The sequence below is a fragment of the Lepidochelys olivacea genome (assembly GCF_965140295.1).
Source record: "Lepidochelys olivacea isolate rLepOli2 genome assembly, chromosome: 3".
Classification (NCBI taxonomy): domain Eukaryota; kingdom Metazoa; phylum Chordata; order Testudines; family Cheloniidae; genus Lepidochelys; species Lepidochelys olivacea.
In genome coordinates, this window is record NC_140413.1 from 31,278,965 (window position 1) to 31,302,743 (window position 23,779).

At 40.9% G+C, this 23,779-nt stretch overlaps 1 protein-coding gene across 3 annotated transcripts in view; it reads right to left on the bottom strand.

The window, feature by feature from the left end:
- The window catches only part of TAF1B (TATA-box binding protein associated factor, RNA polymerase I subunit B), a 62,727-nt gene extending 39,868 nt beyond the window's left edge, over positions 1–22,859 (bottom strand). Inside the window, exons 1-8 of one of the 3 annotated variants that reach the window (XM_084622044.1) lie at positions 22,595–22,858; positions 20,399–20,497; positions 17,148–17,235; positions 14,995–15,092; positions 14,568–14,663; positions 12,915–13,053; positions 7,812–7,974; positions 2,970–3,069 (exon numbers count right to left, since the gene is read on the bottom strand). In XM_084622044.1, coding sequence (XP_084478170.1) covers positions 2,970–3,069; positions 7,812–7,974; positions 12,915–13,053; positions 14,568–14,663; positions 14,995–15,092; positions 17,148–17,235; positions 20,399–20,497; positions 22,595–22,612 — 801 coding nt within the window. In that variant the 5' untranslated portion in view covers positions 22,613–22,858. Of the gene's footprint in view, positions 1–2,969; positions 3,070–7,811; positions 7,975–12,914; positions 13,054–14,567; positions 14,664–14,994; positions 15,093–17,147; positions 17,236–20,398; positions 20,498–22,594 lie in introns of all 3 variants that reach the window. The other 2 variants (XM_084622045.1, XM_084622046.1) reach the window with 2 other exon arrangements.
- Positions 22,860–23,779: the final 920 nt, after the last annotated feature.

Consider the following 23,779-nt stretch of genomic DNA (forward strand, 5'->3'; position numbering starts at 1 on the left):
TTTAGTGCACTGGATGAGGTATAACATGTTGTGATATGCATGTGTAGAACCCATGAATCTTGAAAGGTTTGTTGTGGGGGGTACTGATCATCGTAGCTGTGGAGATATGTTTGCAGGTTTTGCATCTATTGTTCTGGCAGGGTCTGGTGCCACTATGAGTTGATGTGTCCTGATCTGTAGGGAGACCTTGCTTCTCATGGTGAGCTTGGCAAGGTTGGAGGGTGTTGCTTGAAAGCCAGAAGAGGGGGTTGGGAAAGATTTCTTTCAGGATGTGGTCCCCATCATGTATGGGTTGTTATTGTTTAATGATACCCCATGGGAAAGTATCAGTGTGGGGTGATAGGTGACTCCACTTAAGAGTAAAAGTATTCCACTTAGGAAGGAGCAATCAGTTCCACGTATACAAAATGGGAAACGATTGCTTTTAGGAAGGTATACTGTGGAAAGGGATCTGGAGGTCATAGTGGATCACAAGTTAAACATGAGTCAACTGTGTAACACTGTTGTTAAAAAAAAAGCAAACATCATTCTGGGATGTATTAGCTGGAGGGTTGTAAGCAAGACAAGAAGTAATTCTTCTGCTCTACTCCGCACTGATTAGGCCTCAACTGGAGTATGGTGTATAGTTCTGGGCACTACATTTCAGGAAAGATGTGGACAAATTGGAAAAGTTCCAAGTCCAGAAGAACAACAAAAATGATTAAAGGTCTAGAAAACATGACCTATGAGGGAAGATTGAAAAAATTGGGTTTGTTTAGTCTGGAGAAGACTGAGAGGGGACACGATAACAGTTTTCAAATATTGTACAAAAAAGGTTGTTACAAGGATTAGGGAGAAGAATTGTTCTCCTGAACCTCTGAGGATATGACAAGAAGCAATGGGCTTAAATTACATCAAGGGCGGTTTAGATTGGACATTAGGAAAAAATTCCTAACTGTTAGGGTAATTAAGCACTAGAATAAATTGCCGAGGGAGATTAAAATCTCGAATGACGGAGATTCCACAAAGAGCAGGTTAGACCAACACGTCAGGCATAGTCTAGATCAGGGTTCTCAAACAAAGTTGTTGCCATCTGTACGTTTATCCGTTCGCTACGACACAGTGTGCACATTTAATTGTAAGCACAGACCACAATCGCAGTTTTGCTTTTGCTCTTATTACAATGGATCGTTGGCTCATTCGTGCAACAGAAACAAAAACAACTCAAGCGAAAAACAAAGAAGCCGAAACTGATTCAAGTGAAGCACCGCCACCGCATATATCAGCATATGTACTTGTATACAGGGTGGGTGGGGAGCATAAACTACTACAGACACAAAGAAGGAGGGCATGATCAAATAAGTGTGAGCACCACTGGTCTAGATAAACATTTAGTTTTACCTTGAGTGCAGGGGATTGGCCTAGAAGACCTCTTGACCTCTACCAGTCCTACGAGTCCATGGACTAGAAGTGTGTGATCAGAGGGTTTTTTCCTGAGAGAACCTGCTTCAATACAGAGTATTTGGGTGGTCTGTTCAACGATGCAGTCTACTTCTCTGAAGTGTTCTAGTTTGGTGACAGTGGTTTTAAGTGTGTTAAGATGTGCATCCCAGACTTTTTCCTCAGAGCATAATCTCTGCTCTGACTGCCTGGCTGTACATAACATTTCTTGAATCAGGCAGAATAGGGACTTGAACCTGGGTCTTCCATGTTCCAGGCAGTGCCTTAGCCAACAGGTTATTGGACATTCTGGGGTATTCTGGTTTCTCTCCCTCCCTCTCTCTTTTTTGGGGGAAAGTCAAAAGATCTGTTTTCTTTCTAGGTGGAATGAAAAATTCTGAATCCTCAAAATTTTTCATGAAACAAAATTCTTGTTTCCAGTCAGCTCTTGTAATGCCTTCCTTGGTAAGGCATCAGTGGTCAGGTACAGGATGTTGTCAAGTTCTCCTTCCCGGAGGAATGGGAGGAGGAAGAGAAACCACACACACAGAAGCCACCAATTTCAGGCAGAAGAGGATCTGACTGTGCAGTGTACTCAAAGAGAGAATCCCATAGCTAGAAGGGGTATGAGGCAGTAAGTGCTGTAGATGTTCTACAAAGTGGGCCAAAGGGAAAGACAGCTAAGTACAAGCAGCAGGGAGACCATTTTCATGTGGACAGAACATATTAACGTGAACTCTTTAGTTTAACAATGTAAATTTTGCTAAATAAGAAGATTTTGCTAAAAAAGAAACAAATTCCAATAAATACAGCAAGAACACATCATACTATAAAAAACTGATAGAACTTGCTTCCAAAGAGAGGGAGATTTCAACTGAGTATTCAAAGGAGTATTTATGTTTTCTCAAAAAGAAAAGGAGTACTTGTGGCACCTTAGAGACTAACAAATTTATTTGAGCTGAAGTGAGCTGTAGCTCACGAAAGCTTATGCTCAAATAAATTGGTTAGTCTCTAAGGTGCCACAAGTACTCCTTTTCTTTTTGTGAATACAGACTAACACAGCTACTACTCTGAAACCTGTCTATGTTTTCTGTATTTCCCAAGAGATAAGCAAACATAATACAAACACACACCTGAGGGTAATTAATCATTGGGACAATTTACCAAGGGTCGTGGTGGACTCTCCATCACTGACAGTTTTTAAATCAAGATCAGACATTTTTCTAAAAGATATATTCTAGGAATTATTTTTGGGGAAGTTATATGGCCTGTGTTATAGGAGGTCAGACTAGATTATCACAGTGGTCCTTCCTGGCCCTGGAATCTATGAGAAAAACCTGTTTAGTACTTATCAAGTTATCAACCTAATTATTCTAATTTAAATATGAAAGTACTCAGAATAATTTGCTCACTGGCTCCTGCATTACTACCAGGAAGCAAAATAATATAACAAAGGTAGATTCACTCAAATTGTCAGTACCATAACCCAGAAGTACAATATACCATAAGATATGTAGCTTATTAAATAAAAACAAAAGGATAAAAGTCACCTCTACATGAAAGATCTTGAGATCAACTCCATACAATTTCATCTCCTCTGGAAAATACTGAAAAGCATTCAAGTAAGGAATGTGACCATCTATAACAAACCTAAATAAAAAAAAAAGTTTAAGCCAAATCAACATTTAGTTTAAAGCATCATGTACTTTTTAAAAAATGGCACTTAAAAAAAATCAAGATTGAAATCTTAATTTCAAAGTTAAAATAGCATCACATTTGAAAAGCCCAAATAGCTCCAGCTAACACCGTGTCCTCCAAAATGCTGCTTTAGTACTAAAAAATTACCTGTTCTTTAACATGAGAGCTAGAATATTAAAATTCAAGCTCAAACATGACTCACAGATAAAGTTAGGGCACCGAGTTTACTCTAGATATGTTTATATCCAGCTTTCCCTGCACGTTCTCTATATAGCCAATTCTTGCAAACAGAATATTTTAACTGAAATATTTTCAATATTGGGCAATGCTATTAAGGAGACAGTAAGTACACTTTTATGATAACACTGTTATAAGGCTATAGCGTTTTGCTCCCCAAATCCATCCATACTTAACTAAACATGAAAGAGTTGAATCTTTCCACAGTAAGTATGCAGGGTTCCTACAATCAGGGTCATAGAACTGTTAGCTTATATGTAACCAAATCAGAAAACCATACAACTATATATTTTATCAATATATAAAAAACATTTATTTTAGATAAATGTCGAAACACTTCGGATTTTTATTTTTCAAAAAATATGGCGGGGAAGAGGGAGAGAAAAGGAGGGGAAGAGAGAGTGCCCATCTGAATAGTGTCATCTGCTGGCTATTCAATAGCTCACATGAAATAAGTTGTGGTCTCAGTCTAGCTCTTAGTAGGCAGCTGTTTGAATCACAAAGAACACCATAACATTTACCAATATCTGGCATGCAACTGGACATTATCAGCGAACAAGCCAAGTTTTGAATTGAGAGGGAGACTGAATTATCCTCACTCTAAGAGGTTGCCCCTCCAGGTCGGAATTAAAGTACATTAGTGGAAACTTTATACTACCCATGATGAGGCTAAAGCATGCTTCGGCCTAGAAGATTATCAAACCAACATGTTTTATGAACACTAAATTCACTACACTTTTTTAAAACCTCAGGATTTTTAAAATAGGATTCCTGGTAGGAAGTCATACTCTGGTTGGTATGAATGTTGCAAAATGTGTTTATTACAAAGAGAAAAACAACAAAATTAAATTTCCTGCAGGACGTTTAAGACATAGTAAGATACAGCATAGGTTTTGGCTGTGGAGTTAGGGGAGGTCTTTTGGTTTATTTTTAAAATATATCAGTACCAAGTACATAAGTCACACTTGGGCTATTTCTACACTAGAGACCTTACAGTGACAGCTGTACCGATGCAGCTGTGCCGCTGCAAGACCTCCCATGTAGCTGCTCTGTGCTGACAGGAGAGAGCTCTCCCATCGACATAATTAAACCTCCTTCAAAGAGCAGCGGTAGCTATGTCAGCAGGAGAGCATCTCCTGCCAACATAGCACTGTCCACACCAGCGCTTCTGTCAGTGTAACTTATATTGGTCAGGCAGCCTTTTTTTATTTCACACCCCAAAACAACTTAAGTTTTACCGACAAAAGTGCTAGCCCTAGTCTCTCCAGAGGGGAGTTCAAGCTGTACCAGATATACCTAGATATCTGGGCAGTTACCTTAATTCAATAAGCAAGAACAAAAACAGCAAAGAGAAGTGGTTTAAAAAAAAAAATGAAAGAAGTCATTGTTGTAACAGAAAATGCAATGTTGATTTTAGAAAAGGGCACCAGGAACTTGGATGGCCCAATATTGAGATGACATATTCCTAAAAAGTCAGTGCCTATCTGCAAAATTTCACTGAACAAACATGCAGTACTCTTCTTTGTTTAGGCCTTGGCAGAAAGGGTCAAGGAATTAAAAGAAACACCACATACTAGATGGCAGAGACACTTTTATAAGTGAAAACAAAGTTAGAGAAATTACTTAACAGGCATTCCTTAAGAAGATTTAAGCCATAGAAAAGAAGCTACTTGTTGTATATTACTTGCTACTTATCAACATTCCATTTAAGAAGAACTACGGTAAGTGAATGTCGATCACTCCCTATGACTGCACTCTATAACCAATTCTTTAAGATCTAGAATTTAAATTCAAAGTATAGTTAGAACTACAGTATGTTATAATTTTATGATGAATTATTCCAGAAATACTAGATTCAAAGTGATTTTAAAAGGAAGATGTATTAAATAAAGAATGTATCCCTCTAAATTAAAATTAATGCAACATTTGTAACAGTTTTAACTTGATTTTAGAAAGTTTTCTTGCCTAGTACTTTATATTCTGAAATTCTGTGCACTCTTCCATCAATTTGATATCACTGATTCACAAATAAGGAATTAAATATATAACAAATGTCCTGTCCACATTGGAATCGGAATGATGCGTATGGACAGTAAAATCTCCCCTCCCACCGGAGAAATGTGTTAGGTTACTGCACTACAGGACCAGTCTATATTTGCCTGAGGCAAGATGTATTTTGATACAGTTTAAAACACAGTACTCACTAAACATGGTTCTACCAGATCAAATTTTGTTACAACTGTTTTTAAAGAATTCTCATAGCCCTAGTATAAAGGGCCCATTAAAAGGTGGACACATCAACTGAGGCTAAGATTTAGTCATGGGTATTTTTGGTAAAAGTCATGGACAGGTCACAGGCAATAAAAAAAAATTCATAGCCTGTGACCTTTCCATGACTTACCAAAAATACCCATGACTAAATCTCTACTTCTGGGGCCCCTGTTCCAGCCGCCCTGGGACCACTGCTGCTCGAGCGGTCCCCAGGGCACCCCCAGAACCGCTGCTTGGGCACTCCCCGAGCCAGCCACACCAGCTGCTGTTCTGGTGGTCCCCGGAGCCAGCTGCATGGGGCCACCTGAGCAGTGGCCGGTGCAACTGGCTCTTGGGCAGCCCCCCTGGACCACTGCTCAGGCGCTCCTGGGGTCTCCCCCAGGACCACTTCTTGGGCACTCCTGGGGTCTCCCCCAGGACTTCTGCTTGGGCTGTCCACGGGACCAGCCGCTGCTTGGGCAGCCCCTGAAGCCAGCTGGCCCCGGGCCTCCCGAGCAGTGGCCAGAGCAACTGGCCCCAGGGACCACCAGAGCAGCTGGCCCCAGGTCGCTCCAGCAGCAGCCGATGCAGCTGGCTGTGGGGTGCCTGAGCAGCTGGCCCTGAAGTCAGCCACACCAGGCACTGTGGAAGTCATGGAGGTCACAGAAAGTCACAGAATCCGTGACATCCATGACCTCCGTGAAAGAATCGCAGCCTTATTTATCACTCACTGCAGTTAACCTAAGTGTCATGTTCTCCATTCTAAATATAGAGAATATCACAAATACTGCAATGAAAGTAAACATTGTGTGGGAAAACATCCAATTTACAGATGATACCTACTCCAAGAGCTCATGTTCGAGAATACTTTTTAAAGCAGTTCTAACGCTTTTTGGCTCATCCACACTCATTTTATGAAGTGTTGTTTAGAATTTAGAATAAACTATGTTTAAACAAGTGTACAAACTGTGTTTAAACTTTCCTATTGCAAAAACAAATGGGGCTTATAGTTTCTGTCCTTTTAAATATGGTAATCCAAGTGTGGATAAACCCTAGATCTTGTGTATAATATGAAAAAAAATAACATGCCAAGGCCACAAAACAGAAGTGAAACAAACTGGTTACAATTTTGATCTTGCCAACTTAGCTAGATTTAGCCTGGTTTGAACTGCATTACTGTATTATTCTACAGCCACATGAAGTCTCCCATGTTGAAACTGTAGTCTTACTTGTTGAGAGGAATACAAAAAATAAACAGCACAATGAACGTTAGTTTAATGACACTAAAAAAATATATTGCTATTTGAAACATATGTAGGAACATTTTAAAATGTTATTTTTAACCACAGTGTCCCTTTAATTACAAGGTTAATTACAAGGTTATGTATTGAATGTGCCAAATAGCAATAAGAATATTTTTGGTCCTGTATTTTAAGTCCCTTAGAAAATGGCTGGTTGCCTGATGTGGTGCCCAAGCATGTATCACAGGGGAGGAGCAGTAGTCAGCTGACTACCACTTTGGGGGAAAACCAAAAAGAAAAAAGGTGGGTCATTTAGCACAACTAGTATTCTATTGTTTTAAATATTCATGAACTACCTACCTACAAAGAACTAAAATGGCAAGCCTGACTATTAGCATAATTTCTGGGTATATTTTTTTTTCTCAATTTGGTCTGTCATTGAGTCTATACCTATATTTTATTGCATACAAAAATGTGTTAAAAAGACAACTATTTAGGTGAAGCAAATGAAAGCTAGAAAATGACAGATTTATGGTTTGCATTGCTGCTGATGTTCTGGCAGTAGCACAAGCCTGGATCTTTAGAACATTCATTCAGTTATAAGGCAGGCTATCAACATTCTCCTAAGGAATACAAATGAGGGAAGTGAAACTGCAATATTTATCTATTTACAACTCAACTAAATTGGAAAATAATTTCATCGGACAAAGAAAAGGCACTTCTCTAACACTAATATTTTCTCCCTGACAAATTTCAAACACTTGCTGCAAACAACAGAGCTATTAGAGACTCTCAAAAAATGGTTGCAAGAATCTTCTATCCTTGAACATGTGAGGCAACCTAAATATAGGGTCACTACCAGCCCTACCTATAATTCAACTAGTTAACAAGCAAGCAACCCAAATTAAAAAAAAAAACACTGATTACTTACAACGGCAGCAAATATTTCACAGAGACTATTCATACCTTAAGAGATCTGATAACGTCACTGGTTCTCTCAGCCAGAGTAATGCAATATAGCAGAATGAAAGCGTCATTGGCATAGACATCCTCAAGTTCCCTTTTTTCCTCTTAAGTACATACGAGCCACCATCTACCGATCCGGAGCAGACAGATGTGGTTTCTCTTGCTGATGATAAAAAACATTACATATAAAATAACTCTGTAGACAAAATATGCTACACTGAACATGCAAATGTGAAAAGAACAAGAGAAACTGATCATCCAACAAGCTGCGTTTAGCCATTAGTGGCGGTTTCAAATCAAAGCTTTGGTGTTAGTGTTCTAAATGGCTTACACTCTCAAAGTACCTCTTACTGCAACACAAGACGACAAGCTGGCTCTCTGAGAACCAGTGCCAATGTAGCTCCACAGACTCGCTAATAAGAGAACAGGGTAAGTAACAAATACTTGAGGAGCTGGGAATGGGTGATGGGATGGATCACTTGACGATTACCTGTTCTGTTCATTCCCTCTGAAGCACCTGGCATTGGCCATTGTCGGAAGACAGGATACTGGGCTAGATAAACCTTTGGTCTGACCCTGTATGGCTGTTCTCTAGGGGCAATTCCCACTGGCACACCAGAAAGTGTGTGCGTCGCCTCAGTCTATACAAAAATGTTAAACCTTGAAAGCACCATTCTAGTGAGACCATATTTAAACTTGGCTCTCTAGAAAGGTGCTAATACTTAACTCTTACACAGCACATTACCAACATTAACTAATTCCTCACAACATCCCATGAGGTAGATATAAGTATTATCCTAATTTTATACATGGGATATCAAGGAAGAAAGGATAAGTGATTTGCCAAAGCTGAATATGTCAGAGTTGGGGATTAGAACTCAGCAGTTTTTGGCTCTCAGAAGTGTCCTCATAACAGAGAATTACATTTTTACCTCAGGCATTAAAGATGCCGCAAAGACATTTAAAATAGACAGGTTTCAGAGTAGCAGCCATGTTAGGCTGTATTCGCAAAAAGAAAAGGAGTACTTGTGGCACCTTAGAAATTTGTTAGTCTCTAAGGTGCCACAAGTACTCCTTTTCTTTTTATTTAAAATAGAGTTAACAAGGAAGTGACTCCCCAGTGCATGCCTAGTAAAAATTGGCAAAGATAACACAAAAGCTACCCTAGAACATCTATTGTGTACATGCGAGCCACAGAACAAAAGCATGAACATCAGATAATCCTTTCAGTCATCAGTTTCACCTTTTATATGTATAAGCTGTGCCTAAAGGAGGCCTTGTGATTGAAACTTCACTGCTAACTTTATATATGGCTTGATTTAAAATAATCCTCTTGTTCTATTTGTAGCTTTCTTGGTGACATAGCAGCTTTCCTTTCATTTGTTCCAGGTTATAAATGACACATTGGTCAGTCAGCACTAAACCTGACACAACATACAATTAAACATCGTAACAACAACTTAAGAATTTAATAGGCTTCTTAAACAACGACTAGACTACACCAAATGGAATGTTAGCCTATCAGCTTGTTGAATAATGAGCTATTATCCCCAGATAAACATACGATAAAATGTTTATTAATTAGAAAAGCATTTAAAAATGGTACCCAAATCCCCCTCAGCAAGCCATCAATAATTCAATGAAACAGCACAGCAAAAATGTAATTATACACAATTTATGAGTAGCCAATGCATAGAAAAAAATGCAATACTGCTCATTTGGACCAACTTTCATTATACAAATGACAGGTATTCTGTCCATATGATCTCTTAGACACAGCTATCAAAAATGCACAGGTAATTTTATATTGCTGAATTCAACAGTATTGCCTTTAAAAATACTTTTACGAAAAAAGGTGCGATCACTTAAAGAAATCTGGACTCCATTTTTGTAATCCACAGTGTGAAACAATAAGCTAGGAATATTCCTGAGGGCATTCTGCACCAAAAAAATCAAAATTCTGCAAAATTCTGCAAATTTTGTTTGTTAAATAAATGTGGAGGCTCCAGCATGGCACTGGGGAAGAGAGGCCATTGGTTGCACAGAGGTGGGAGATCACTGTGCAGCTTCTCTCCGGGACACAGACTCAGTTGTGAGGCTGCACCCAACCTTGACACAGCACAAGGACCAGGCCTGCCCCAGAAACATCCCAGGGCCCTGCCCTCTGTGCCAGGGAAACCATATGTGGGCAGGCAGTCTCAGCAAGTCAGGATCCAAGTGTGAAGGGGCTTAGCGTGGTGGAATCTAGGTGTGGGTTGAGAGTGTTCTGTGGGGGGCAATCTGGGTGCAGGCGGCTCAGTGTAGGATCCAGGTGTGGGGGGGATCTGGATGCACAGGGACTTGTTGGGGGGTCTGGGTGCAATGGTAATGGGACTCGGCAGAGTTGTCCAGGTGAAGGTGGTTGGGGCATAGCAGGAGTGGTCTGGGTGTGGGGGTCCCAGATGCAGGGGGAGTGGGGTTCAGTGGGGTGGGGATCCAGGTGCCTTGTTGGGATGGTCCAGGTGCAGGGAGAGTGAGGCTCATCAGGGAGGCAGGGGGGTCCTGAGTCGGTGGACGTGAGGCTTGGCAGGAGGGTCTGGGTATGAGGGGGTCTGGATGCACGAGGGTTGGGTGGATGGGGGAGAAGCTCCCTGTACAGAGATCTCTCCCTCTGCAGATGAGGAGCAATGTGTGCAGGAAGCAGGTGGGGATGGGGGGGAAGGTTTGCAGAGCTTCCTGCAGCTGAGGGAGAAATCTGGGGATGAGTCTGATCCAGCCCCTGATGCCGTGCAGGGGAAGAGGAAGTCCCGCCCTCTCCAGCCCAGCCAGGAATAGCAGCTGAGCACGGGGTAGGAGCCATCAGCCGAGTCTTCCCCAGTCCTGACCTCTACCTCACAGTGATTTACCTCTCTGCCCTGGGTATCCAAAACACACTGCTGGGGAGGGTCGCATGACCACTCTTGTGGCTTCCCTTTGCTTCCCCATCATCTGCGGGCAAGCAAAGAAATCTGCAGGGGACATAAATTCTGTGCATGCGCAGTGGCATAGAATTCCCCCAGGAATATAGAAAGGATCTGGTAATTACCATATATACTTGTTCATTAGCCAGTTCGTTTATAAGCCAACCCCCCAAGATGGATAGGTAAAAACAGTAAAAACTGTATGACCCTTTCATAAGAGGACCCTATATTTCAGGGGCTGGCAAACTTTGGCTCCCGGCCAGTCAGGGTAAGCCACTGGCGGGTCAGGACGTTTTGTTTACCTGGAGCGTTCACAGGCAAGGAGCCCCTCAGCTCCCAGTGGCTGCAGTTTGCCGTCCCCGACGGCAAACTGCAGCCACTGGGAGCTGAGGGGCTCCACGCCTGCAAACTCTCCAGGTAAACAAAACAACAATGTATTAGATATTCAATTCAATAATTTCATAGAGTTTAAAATCATCAAATTTTGGTGTAGACCCGTTTATAAGCTGACCGCCCCCCTTTGATGTGTCACTTTTTTACCAAAAATATTCAGCTTACGAATGAGTATATATGGCACTTCCCTTCCTCAAAATTATATCCGTTACTCTACAACTGCTATAAAAGGTAAATGTTACTGCAGAAAGGAACCGTCCTAAATGGAAGAAGGAACTAAGGAAGGAAGAAGCTTTACAGACAATGTGAATTGTAACACAACCTGTTGGAACATTTATAACAGGAAAGGTTTTATAAAAAAACTTTGCCCCTACATATTATTTGTATAGTGCCAGTGTCCTATGTGAATATAGACAACAACAAAAATCCCTGCTCTGAAGACCCTGCAACTTAAGTAGAAAATGTAAAGACATAGGATGGAAAATGGGATAAAACACGTATTGTTAATGAATGGGAAAGCTAAGCATGTGTTTACTGTTTCCACTATTTTTGTTTGGATTTTTTCTTTTATAAATTTGTTATTCTTGTTGTTTTTCACTGAAGGGAAAACTAGAGTTTATAGGTTTCAGAAGATCTGCATTGTATGAAAAGACCAGATAGAAGAGCAAAGGAAAGAATGAAGGAGATTCCAGGCATATGAGGCTGCATAAAAGGAGACAAAAATGCAAACAGGAGCAAGACAACCGTGGCAGCGTCATCTGACATACAGCAAAACTGAGGTGGCACTGGGGAAGCAAAAGGAGATGCAAGCAAACAGATTCGTGAAAATAGGTTATGGACAAGATTGAAGTTGACATAAAAGTTCAAATCTACTTAGATGCTTTTATGTCCAACATCAGATACTGTAGTATTCCTGGCTTCTATCCAGACAGTGTCCCTGCCCCTCCAATTTTGTATTGAATTTTAGTTGGAAGGGCTCGTACCCTGGCTACTAAGAGTCTAGTAAAATTTCCAAGTCTGTGAGTGGATAGGAGAGATCGATGGGAAGTTAAAAAATGAATTATGGTAGAGAGGAGTTATGGGGGGAGAAGAACATACAGACAGAAGATATAGAAGAGAAACCAGAGAGCATAATGTAGGGAAAAAATGGGAAAGATTAAAAAAACACTGAAGACAACACATTCTTAACCTTTTTCTTTCCTGTACGGAAACTACAGCCAGAAATTGAAAGAAGATATAACAGAATTAAGGTGCACAATAAACTATATTTTTGAAAACTTAATAGAGATATGAGTGACAAGATTGTCACTAACTACACAAATGTTTATTCCTTAAAATTGCAGTGCGTTTGAAGGCATGGTCTTGAGGGGCATGCTGGCTCATTATTTATCTACCCTGAGTAGCAGTCATCAGGTAAAGTTTAACCCTGTCCATAACCACCACCATCACCCCCCTAAACAAAACCAAACAACTTCACTTTCCCCCACTCACACCCCCCAAGAAACCATACTGAAAAAATAGAACTTTTTTCAGCAACCCTCATGTTTCATGTGCCTGTCTAGCCTTTAACTCCTTGTAGAGGGACCATGACTATTTATATGACTAGTACAGTGCAGAGTACACTGTTGATAAATAAGAGGGAAATCCTCCATCTACATTTTCTACCTCTACATAAGCAACAAATCCTTCTGATTAGTACTAAATGAACAGTCATTTTTAAAACACATCCTAACAATATAGAACACTGATTTCAAATTATATCTGCTCCTACCTGAGGCTTTGCCAATGGAAGAAACATATCCAAAGCTGCTTTCTGTTTGTAAATCTCCATCACTTTCAGAGAAAGATGACAAGTCACGAATACTTATTCTCTCTGGTTCACTATCCACATCTGTACTGACATCAGATATCTGTTTTTTTAAATAAGTTACAGTTTTTATCCCATGTTAGTTCTAACGCAATAGTTTGACCTGTAAAAGCTCAATAATATCTGTTAGCAAACATGCGATTGACAGTTTAGGTGTAAGCTAAAGCAAGTCATACCCAGAATGTTCTTGCTTTTAATCATGTAAATTCACACCACTAGAAACCACCCTTTCAAAAAGTTCTTCCTCATTTTAGCAGTGTGTTTGTCAGAACAAAATAATTCCAATGATTAGGTAGCCATCCCAACCTGCCATACTACCCAGGAGGTATCCAATGCACAGAATCATAAATATTCATGAAATATGCAATTTGAGAAGGGGGAAGACTGTTCAGTTTGGAGCTAACTGGAAAATTCGGGGACTAAATAATTTTTTGACTAGCTATATAACCTGTGAGAGATCAGATAGCTCCACAGGAGTGGCTCTTCCAAACAGAGGTTCAAAGATACGTCCAAAAAGAACTACTCTCCACACAAAATACTTGCACCACCACCAGGATTCACATCTGCAAATGGTCTCTCCTATGGATCACAAGCCAAGATAGCCCTTTAGGGTATGTCTACACCACAATGTAAGCCCAGGGATCGAACTCAGGCTCAAGCCTACGCCCCTTCCATCAACACACAAATTGTGCTAACCCAGAGCTTGGACCCATGGTCTCAGGCCCCTACAGGGGTGGAGGGTCTGAGCCTGACTCAAGCCCAGACCCAGGGTTCAAGCCCTATTGCTCTTTAGTGTATACGTAGCACCACTGGACTCGTGCTCAGTGAGTCTGCCAAAATCACCCCACAGGATAACTTTCGTTGTCCTCTAGATAGTCAAGTGTGGTGGACAGTCAAGTTTGCCCAGACTGTACCACGAACAAAGGGTTAGAGCAGCCACTTTGACAGGGCACTAGAAAGTCTGGGATATGGGTAGTTGGACTCAGACCTGCATATTGCAGTATAGACACTAGAGTCCCAGGTGGGGACCCAGGATTCAACAATTCCTAACCTGGGGTTACAAATGAGTGTAGATGCTCAAGCTGTATGTTAACAAACCCAGAGTCTGCTAACTCCCACAAGACGGAAGGGTGCCAGAGCCTGTGCTCCACCCTGAGTCGGAATATCTACACCTCAATTAAGCACCCGTAGCCCAAGCCCAAGTCAGCTGACACGGGCCAGCCTCAGGTGTTGTATTGAAGCGTAGACATTCATAACATACTTGTTTCTATGCCATCATTTGTGGATTATGTAAGTGTCAACACAGCTCTAGAAATATAGTGCATTATAATTTGTGCTCCATCTGCTGGCTGGCTACACAATAGCAAAGTAAGACATTAAATATGAACAGAGTTTTCCATCAGCACAACAGCAGATATTTTCTTAAAATGGCAAAATATATTTAGGAGACAGTCCTCATTAAAATGAGCAAGTTGTATGCATGGCTTGAACAACAAAAACAACATTTTAAAAGATCAACGCAAAATCATTTGCTTAACAGCTATGAAATTCACTTACAGATAATGTTTTGCTAGTATAACTAACTGGTGTGGTGCAATATGCCTGCTTGCTCTTCTGAAGGTAACGTCTCCAGAAATTGCATAGAATTGCATCCTGATAAGCATAAAAATGAATCATTAGTCTATATCTTATAAAACCATAGGTCTGAAAAAACAAATTGTGACTTTACAATTCAAGAACCTTGAAAAATGTTCTGTGCCTGCTTTCATGAAAACCCTGTTTACAAAACCATAAGTTACTTTTACTGTTCCTTGTAAATATTATTTTCATAGGTTCTCTTCCTTGGCTCCTCATCTATTGGCCCATTTCCTGATGGTTTTTAAGAGGGAATTATTCTGTCTACCTTAAAATAATTATATTCTTGAAGTACAAATCATAAAGACTATATGTTCTAATATAAAGCCTTATGCAAAGGCCAACATACCTTCATCTGTGGACACACTCCTAAAGTTTGCAGAGCTTCAGCTTGCTTCTTGAGTATGTACTGAAAACCTTCACAAACATACCATTCCCAGCCTTTATCTAAAGAGCAACAAATAAAAATTGTTTGGGCTGTTCTGGTTTTACATACCTGCACTTTAATATATTAATCTCTTGGTGCAGGGACTAGGGACTTGTTTTAAATAAGAAAATCCCAAATGCTGGAGCAAAGGGCCAAAAACATACTAAGTGATTAATGTACCTCTATAAAATCAGTGAAGTTTAGAATCTTAAACTAAGAAAAACCAAAAACAGCCAAACTACAACAGTTTCCCCACACATTTCTCAAGAACCAAAACAGTTGTAGCAAAGCGAGAGTTATCAATATGGTGTTTGTAATATATATGTTATGACTGTTAGGTGACCTAAATTTTAAAATAAAAACACAAGATACCAGTCATGAAGGAAAGAATACATGTGCTTATTCCTCTCCCTTTCCCAGCATGAAAAACTGGAACTCACTGCAGTAGTGAATGGGGGAGAAAAAAGTATTCGTTCTTTATAATGTTCTGTATGATTGTCTCCTATGTTATCCCCTTTTGTAAGTTCTACACAGTTTTCTGTGGGGGAGGGATAGCTCAGTGGTTTGAGCATTGGCTTGCTAAACCCAGGGTTGTGAGTTCAATCCTTGAGGGGGCCATTTAAGGATCTGGGGCAAAAATTGGGGATTGGTCCTGCTTTAAGCAGGGGGTTGGACTAGATGACCTCCTGAGGTCCCTTCCAACCCTGATGTTCTATGATTCTATGATTCTCCCTTCATTATCTCCTGAATTCAAGTCTTACGTATTTTAATTGTGCCTTTACTTTTGTGTACACGCATTCCTCCTACGCTGGGTTTTATTCTTCTGAATTTTCTCTGTGTTTATCCTCTCTCTCATTTCCTCTATGCCGTTCACCATTTTTCCCCCTTTCTACTTTGTGCTATGTAAATGTCCTTCTTTCCTCTATATGCCAAGTGTCTGCCTCAGTTTCCTCTTTCCCTCTTCATGATCTACTTCATCTACAAATGCTTCTCCCTTCCAACAGCTTCCCTTCTCTTCGACCCACACTTAGGGCTCATCTAAACATAATTTTTATCCTGCTTTAACTATGCCAGTGTTATACCAGGAGTGTGCCATTAACTATCGTGGTTTCAATATGCTTATAATGGTATGGCTAACTCCTGTAAATGTAGGGGAATAAACTGTATCAGCATAAGGCACCTTTATAATGGTATATAACTGCATCCACATTAGGGGCTATAACTTTTTTTATTTACCATATCCCTAAGAGAACTACTTAAAATCAGTACCAAAAGTGTGTGTCAATCAGGTCATAGGAGCCAGAAAAGGCTGAAGGGAGCAGAGCCACAAGGGTTGTTCCCTTTCCTAATCTTAAACACTTCATTCTGAACACAGCGTTCTACCACCGTTTTCACTATGGGACAGCAGATAGTATAGCAGCACTAAGATTCTTTTTAAAATCAGATAATTTTGTAGGTGTTTCAATGTCAGTGGCCAAGACAACAGAACAAATGGCTGCCACAACCTTCACAGTATGCTTATCTAGTTTCAGCAACAGCATTACAATAGGCATAATAGTATATAATCATAGGACTGGTAGGGCCCTTGAGAGCATGATTTAAAGACACACAATTACTATTTCTACATCTGTTGAAAGCACTTTTCAGCATGAGACTAGAGACTTAACACACAGAAGTTGCACCAGTGTAACTAAGTCAGTTTAACTGGTACAACTTTGTGCATGGAAACTTTTACACTGGCTTAAAGCTGGCTTATATTAGTGCATCACTGTTAAATTACAGACTCAAGAAAATATAATGTAAACCAAATTTTAACCCACATAAGAATGTATAAACACAAAATTGGACCTGTTTAATATCACACCTTTAATTAAACCAGTGCAGCTTGTGTCTAGAGCAGGCCCAGCAAGAACAAAAGGGTCATTTTCAGCTCAATTCAGTTTGTATGGTCCTGTAGAAAAATCCATTTGCTCACACTAACCAAGTTGGTAAGTAGTACCAGAAAATTAGCACACAACTAGAAAGATATATTACACAAAATGTAGAAGTAATATATAGACAAAAAGTAAACATACCAATTTTTTTTCTCTTTCTAAATCCTCTGGAGATGGACTGGATCTTTGCGTTAGGAACAACATCAGAAGTTAAAACCTCTTTAGTCCTCTGCAGGATAATTGATAAAAGTGTAATGTTAGCAAGAAAAGAGCTAACTTGCATGGGCTGCCTCTGCTGTACAACTTAATTGGAGAATTCCTTCTAATCATTACCCACAACTGACAAAAGACAAAAAATTGTGAATCTTAAATTTAAGAATGATAAGCAAACAGAAACATCTGGATGATGCAGTGAAAAAATTAAACAGGCTTCACCGTTAGAAAATATTGGAAATCGAAGTGTCAAAGTTATTGTAAGATAAATACTTAAATTTGACTGTACATTGAAAAAAAATTAGAGACAAAAGATCCAGGCACTAAATCAAGATACTGAAGTAACGACAACTTACGCTTGAAATTTTTTTTTAAAGAAGTGTTTATATACTGAAATTATCTACATACAACTAGACATCACACATGTAATCAGATATGTAGTAAACATTTAATTAAGCTTCAACAAAACACTGACATTTTCCATTACCTTTTTTAGATTACCAAAATGTATATGCATTAAAGTTAAAAGTAGACATTTTTAACCAAAGTTTAGGATTGTGAATAAAATATAAATAAAAGTTTATGTTTGACAAACCATAGTAGTATCACTGAACAAAGACACTTATGTTTGGATTTAAACTTTGCAACTTTGCTATCACATGAGAACGAGAGCAAAACTGACTAGTCTGTTTTCATTCTCCAAAATAAGTGAAATGCAAAAAGAAAACAAGCATAAATGAAGAAAAGATATAATTCTTTAAATTCATTCAGTTAAAAAACCCTAAAGAATATTTATCAGCACAGTTAAGGAAAGAAGGATTTTTTAAAATTTAAATACAGTGCAACCTCAACTGTCTGAAGGGCAACTGAAACATCTCAATAACTGTCAATGCACTTCTGCAGACCCAGCATGCCTAGTTATTCAAGAGGCTACCTTACCTAATGTTGACCTGTTCAGCAGGCAGGTAGCCAGGAAAGGACATTCTCTGACGCAAGGTTTGAGGGGCCAGAGGGAATAAAAAACATTTTTTGAGGAGATTTTCAAAGGCACAAATGGCAGTAAGGCACTTAACACAAATGACTTTCAGGAGTTAGAGTAACAGCCGTGTTAGTCTGTATTCGCAAAAAGAAAAGGAGTACTTGTGGCACCTTAGAGACTAACCAATTTATTTGAGCATAGGCTTTCGTGAGCTATAGCTCACTTCATCGGATGCATACTGTGGAAACTGCAGAAGACATTATATACACAGAGACCCAGTATGCATCTGATGAAGTGAGCTGTAGCTCACGAAAGCTTATGCTCAAATAAATTGGTTAGTCTCTAAGGTGCCACAAGTCCTCCTTTTCTTTTTTCAGGAGTTAGGCATCTAACAGCTATTTGTGCCTTTTAAAATCTGTTCGTGTCTTTAGAGGAATAACTACACAGCTCGTGCTAGAAACCATTACTCTGTTTAAGTAAGCTGTTTCACATAGAGAGGTCTGAGTAATGCAAGTTGCGCTGCACCTTCTGTAACCACCTACTCAACAGTGTGGCTCTATGGAGGAACATTTGAGAAGATTCACTGTCACAGAACCATTTTTATGAAAGCCAGAGTGAGTGACATGCACGGACCCCCTCAAGACTTCCACTGACTTGGGTTAAGAACATAAAGAGACCCACTCCTGCGGTTCCTGACTAGCTCAAGTAGGAATTGTTGGAGGAGTTCAAGAGAAGGGATGCTCAGCATGGCTCCATGGAAGCATCCTTATGTCCCAGATAGGATCTTCAAGAGGTAAAATCAACTTTCTTCTTCCTGGACAGTCTTCTTAGAACCTCACATTGAAGATTAAATAGCACAGAACCTAGTACTCCAACAAGGAGATGGGCCTGCTAGCTAAATAGGAATTGGAATAACTATTCCAAACAGTATCTGCTCAAGGCTTAGTCAACAGACTAGTAAAGGTATGAAGTCAAAGTGCTCAATTACACAGCTCAAGGGTCCGCCTATGCAGAGCTGAATGCAGGATTGGTTCTAGAACCACAGAAATGTAGGGCTGGAAGAGACTTTGAGAGGTCACTTAGTCCAGCCCCCTGCACTGAGGCAGGACCAAGTATACCTAGACCATCCCTGACGTGTTTGTCTAAACTGTTCTTAAAAACCTCCAGTGATTGGGATTCCACAACCTCCCTTGGAATCCTATTCCAGCTCTTTAACTATATCTTTATAGTTAAAAAGTTTTTCCTTATTTTATCTAATCTAAATCTCCCTTGCTGCAGATTAAATTTATCCAGTGGACACGGAGAACAATTGATCACGGTCCTCTTTATAAACAGCCCTTAACATATTTGAGGACTTAGGTCCTACACCCCAAATCCCAGCCTTCTTTTCTCAAGACTAAACATGCCCAATTTTTTTTTAAACGCTTCCTCATAGATCAGGTTTTCTAAACCTTTTATCATTTTTGTTGCTCTCCTCTAGACTCTCCACTTCACACTTTTCCTGAAGTATTGGGTCTAGAACTGAACACAGTACTCCAGATGAGGCCTCACCAGTGCCAAGTAGAGAGGGACAATTACATCTTGTGTCTCACATGACACTCCTGTTAATATACCCCAGAATGATATTAGCCTAGTTTCACAACTACATTACACTGTTGACTCATATTTAATTTGTGATCCACTATAACCCTCAAATCTTTTCAGCAGTAGGACTGCCTAGCCAGTTATAACATTGCTGTTTTTTCTAGAAATACTGAAAAGCAGTTTAGCCTAACACAATGAACAGGGTAAGACCCAAACAGCAGCAATTATATGGATCAAATATTTAAAGGCATAAAATAAGTCATTCTGAAAAACATAAAGAATAATTTACTTAGCACTAATACAGTACTTTTCTTCCATACATATGAAGTGCTTTAGAAACAAGGGTAAATGTCATCTCCTTTTTATGGTCAACTGACATGGAGAGAGGTTAAATGAAGGCAATATCAAGATTACATACATTGGACTTTGAACTCAATTCCTAGCCTTGTTGCCCATCCCCATACCTCATTATTTGAAGATACAGTATTTTTATACAGCGTAAGTGAGATATGATGCACCCAGAATACCCACAAAACTGCCTGTACCTTTTAGCAGCAGGATGAAAATTTATCACTTTAAAATGTAAAAGAAAAAAATATTTAAAATACGTACTTACCTCTATGACGTTGTGGCAAGACTTGCAATAAAATCTGCCTTCATCAGTAAGACCCCAGTTTACAACAGAACACTGTACACAAGGTTCACTGTAATCTCTCTAAGTGGAACAAAAGCAAAGGTTGTTTTAGTATTAAATTCATTTGATCTCATTTATTGTGAGTATTTCTTACCAGGCAAACTATTGGGATTGAAATATTTACAGAACAAAATGTGGTTAACAAAACATTTTAGTAGATGGCAGAGTGATCATACCACTTACAGGACCAACAGTTACATAAGATTTAGGACCACTCAATCCCTTCTTCAGTTCATCCATTATAAAGTCAGAAAGGACCACTATAATAATCTAGTCTGATATCCTGTATGACGCAGGCCATGGGCCTCCCCGAATTAATTTTTGTTTGAACTAGCGCACATCTTTTAGAAAAACTTCCAGCCTCGATTTAAAAGTTTCCAATGATGAAGAATCCACCAAAACCTTTGGAAAATTGTTCCAATGGTTAGTTACCCTCACGGATAAAAAAAAATTGTACCTCATTTCCAGCCTGAATTTGTCTAGCTTCAAATTCCAGAAATCTTTTTCTATAGCTTTGTCTGCTAGACTGAGGAGCCCATTAACAATTTTTTGCTCCCCCCATAGGCACTTATAAACTGTGATCAAGTCACCCCTTAACCTTCTCTTTGTTAAACTAATTAGATTTGAGATTTTTGGGTCTATCACTGTAATGTATGTTTTCCAATTCTTTACCTGACCTGTGTTAACTTTTGAACATGGCAAAACTGATACAGGGGAAAACCCATGTATCCTATGTCTAGAATACATGACACCACAGGGCATTAATGAAAACATTAGGAAGGGAAGAGAATAGTAGAGGACAGTCATAAAAGGAAACAAAGGGAAACTTTGGTAAGCTTTTTGAACACTGGAAAAAGTTAGAGAACACAAGGAATGGAAGAAAGCCTGCAAGAATAAAAGGCGACCAGAGACCCAAGAAAAGAGGAGGTCTCATTAAAGAAGGAATGAGGAGATGGGAGAGAATCAATCCTAAAATTCTGTTTGAAAAATGTTAGTTTACTCAGAGTCATCTGCATGACTTGCAGAGTTTAATGAGAGATTAAAACAGGTTGCGTAGTCCAGCTACTAGAAAAAAAACAAGCTAACCCATGATTTACCAGTCAGTGCAGGATCATGGATCCCCTCACCCCAAAAGTCACTTGCACTGATTTGCCCACAGTGAATCCTAAATCTATGTCAGTGTCCTTTCATCATGCAAAACGCAAAGTTGTTATTTCAATGAACCCTGTGAAGCATTACATTTTCTTAAATCAGAGCTCTTCCGCCAATCCTTAGAAACAGCCGTCTTATGTTTCCAAAACTCTAGCAAACCTGGGACTGAAACTAGTTAATGATCAGTAGATTCCCAGTATTTCTGAAATTCGGTCATGCTCAGGATTATTTTGCACTGGATCTTTCTAATAAGAAGATACAAGCCTGCTACATACAAATAAACTCTGCTACCTCCTGAAAAACCACCATCTCCCCCAAAACAAGCCCCCCAGTCTCTAAGCCCCCCCAGCACCAACCCCTCAGACCAACAGGTCCTGAAAAAGACCACAGACCATGCCCATTTTGTACTCTTCCCACAATCTCCCCTTCCTCACCCCCCCACCCATGATCTCAAAAACAGCTCACACCAAACCACGCTATTACCTACAAGCCCCACCCCATCCTCACCACCACCCCACAACTTATGTCCTCAAAAGTGCATTACCCCATAACAACCACCCCATTACCTACACCCCCACCTCAACCCCAACCCAACCTACTCCAGCCTCACCTCCCAACCCATACCTTCAAAAACGCCTCACCCTAAAACTACCCCCACTACCTGTACCCCACCACCTCAACCCCACCCAATCTACCCCCCACCCCGCCCACAACCACCCCCTCGCCTACCCCAGCCCCACCTCAACCCTCACTCCCCACACACACAACCCACGTGCTCGCACTCCTCCCACCACAACCGCCCCATTACCTACCCCCACCTCACTCCTCACCCAACCTACCTCCATCCTCACCCCCGCCCACGAGCCCCTCCTGCACCACCCCATGACCGCCCCGCTCCCTGTCCTGCCCCCTCCGCCCCCCCGAGGGGAGTAAACCCGGCACGGGGCGGCTCCGGACACCTCTCACCGTGTCCTCTTCCTCCATGCCTGGGACGCCTCACCCCCCGCGCGGCCTCGGGCCCCGAGCCATGGCAACGGCCTGCGGAGCGCTGGGGAAGCCCAACCGGCCGGGAACCGGGGCCGCGCGCTTGGGTTCCGGCAGCAATGGATGGGGGCCGCCTGACGCGCGGCACGTGCTGGGGCTGGCGCCCTGGGGCCGCTGCTGGGTTGGCCTCTCAGCTCCGCCGGGACTGCCCGCGTGCGCTGGCTGGCTGGCCCGGTCCCGACCACCTCCCTCCTGCCCCCTGGTCCCCGCGATTCCCCGCCGCCGCGCGGAGGTGGAGCCAATGTCCATTCCCTCTGCACAGCCTGGGTGGGAAGGGAAGCTGCCCTGCAGAATTGAGTATCAGCCACACCGCTAAAGGGGCCCGAGGAAGAAGTTACAGTCAATATTTTAGCCCTCATTTAGCCAATTCATGACCGAGCCCGAGACTTGTAGTGCAAAAAGCAGGTGCCCCTTGCTGCATGAGCTAAAGGAGGATCACCTTGCAGCTGTCAACCTTTTACAGGACGCACGAGTGGAACTCAGATCCATTCTTTCCTAATGTGGGTTGCACTTCATTTTTTTTATAGTAAACCATTATTTCTATGATATTTCAAACAAAACAATCTTTTAAATGTAAAGAGTTAAGACTGTACCAAATTGGAGACATGGTCTGAAGTAAATAGGATGAAATTTAGTAAGGACAAATGCAAAGTACTCCACTTAGGAAGGAACAATAAGTTGCACACATACAAAATGGGAAATGACTATCTAGGAAGGAGTACTGCGGAAAGAGATCTAGGGGTCATAGTGGACCACAAGCTAAATATGGCTTTGTCTACACCATGCGGCTTTTAGCGACATGGCTGTGCTACTGTTTGTCAGCAGCAGAGACTTCTCCCGCGGACAAAAAACTTCCACCCCCCAATGAGCAGCGGTGACTTTGTCAGCGGGAGAGCACTCTTGCCAACAAAGCGCTGTTCGCACTGTCGCTTTTCCTCCACAAAACATTTGCCTTGTGGTGTGTGTCTATGTGTGTGTGTTTTTAGCACCTCTGAACAACAAAAGTTTTGTCATTCACTTGCCAGTGTAGATTATGGGTCAACAGTGTAATGCTGTTGCAAAAAAAGCAAACATCATTCTGGGATGTATCAAGGAGTGTTGTAAGCA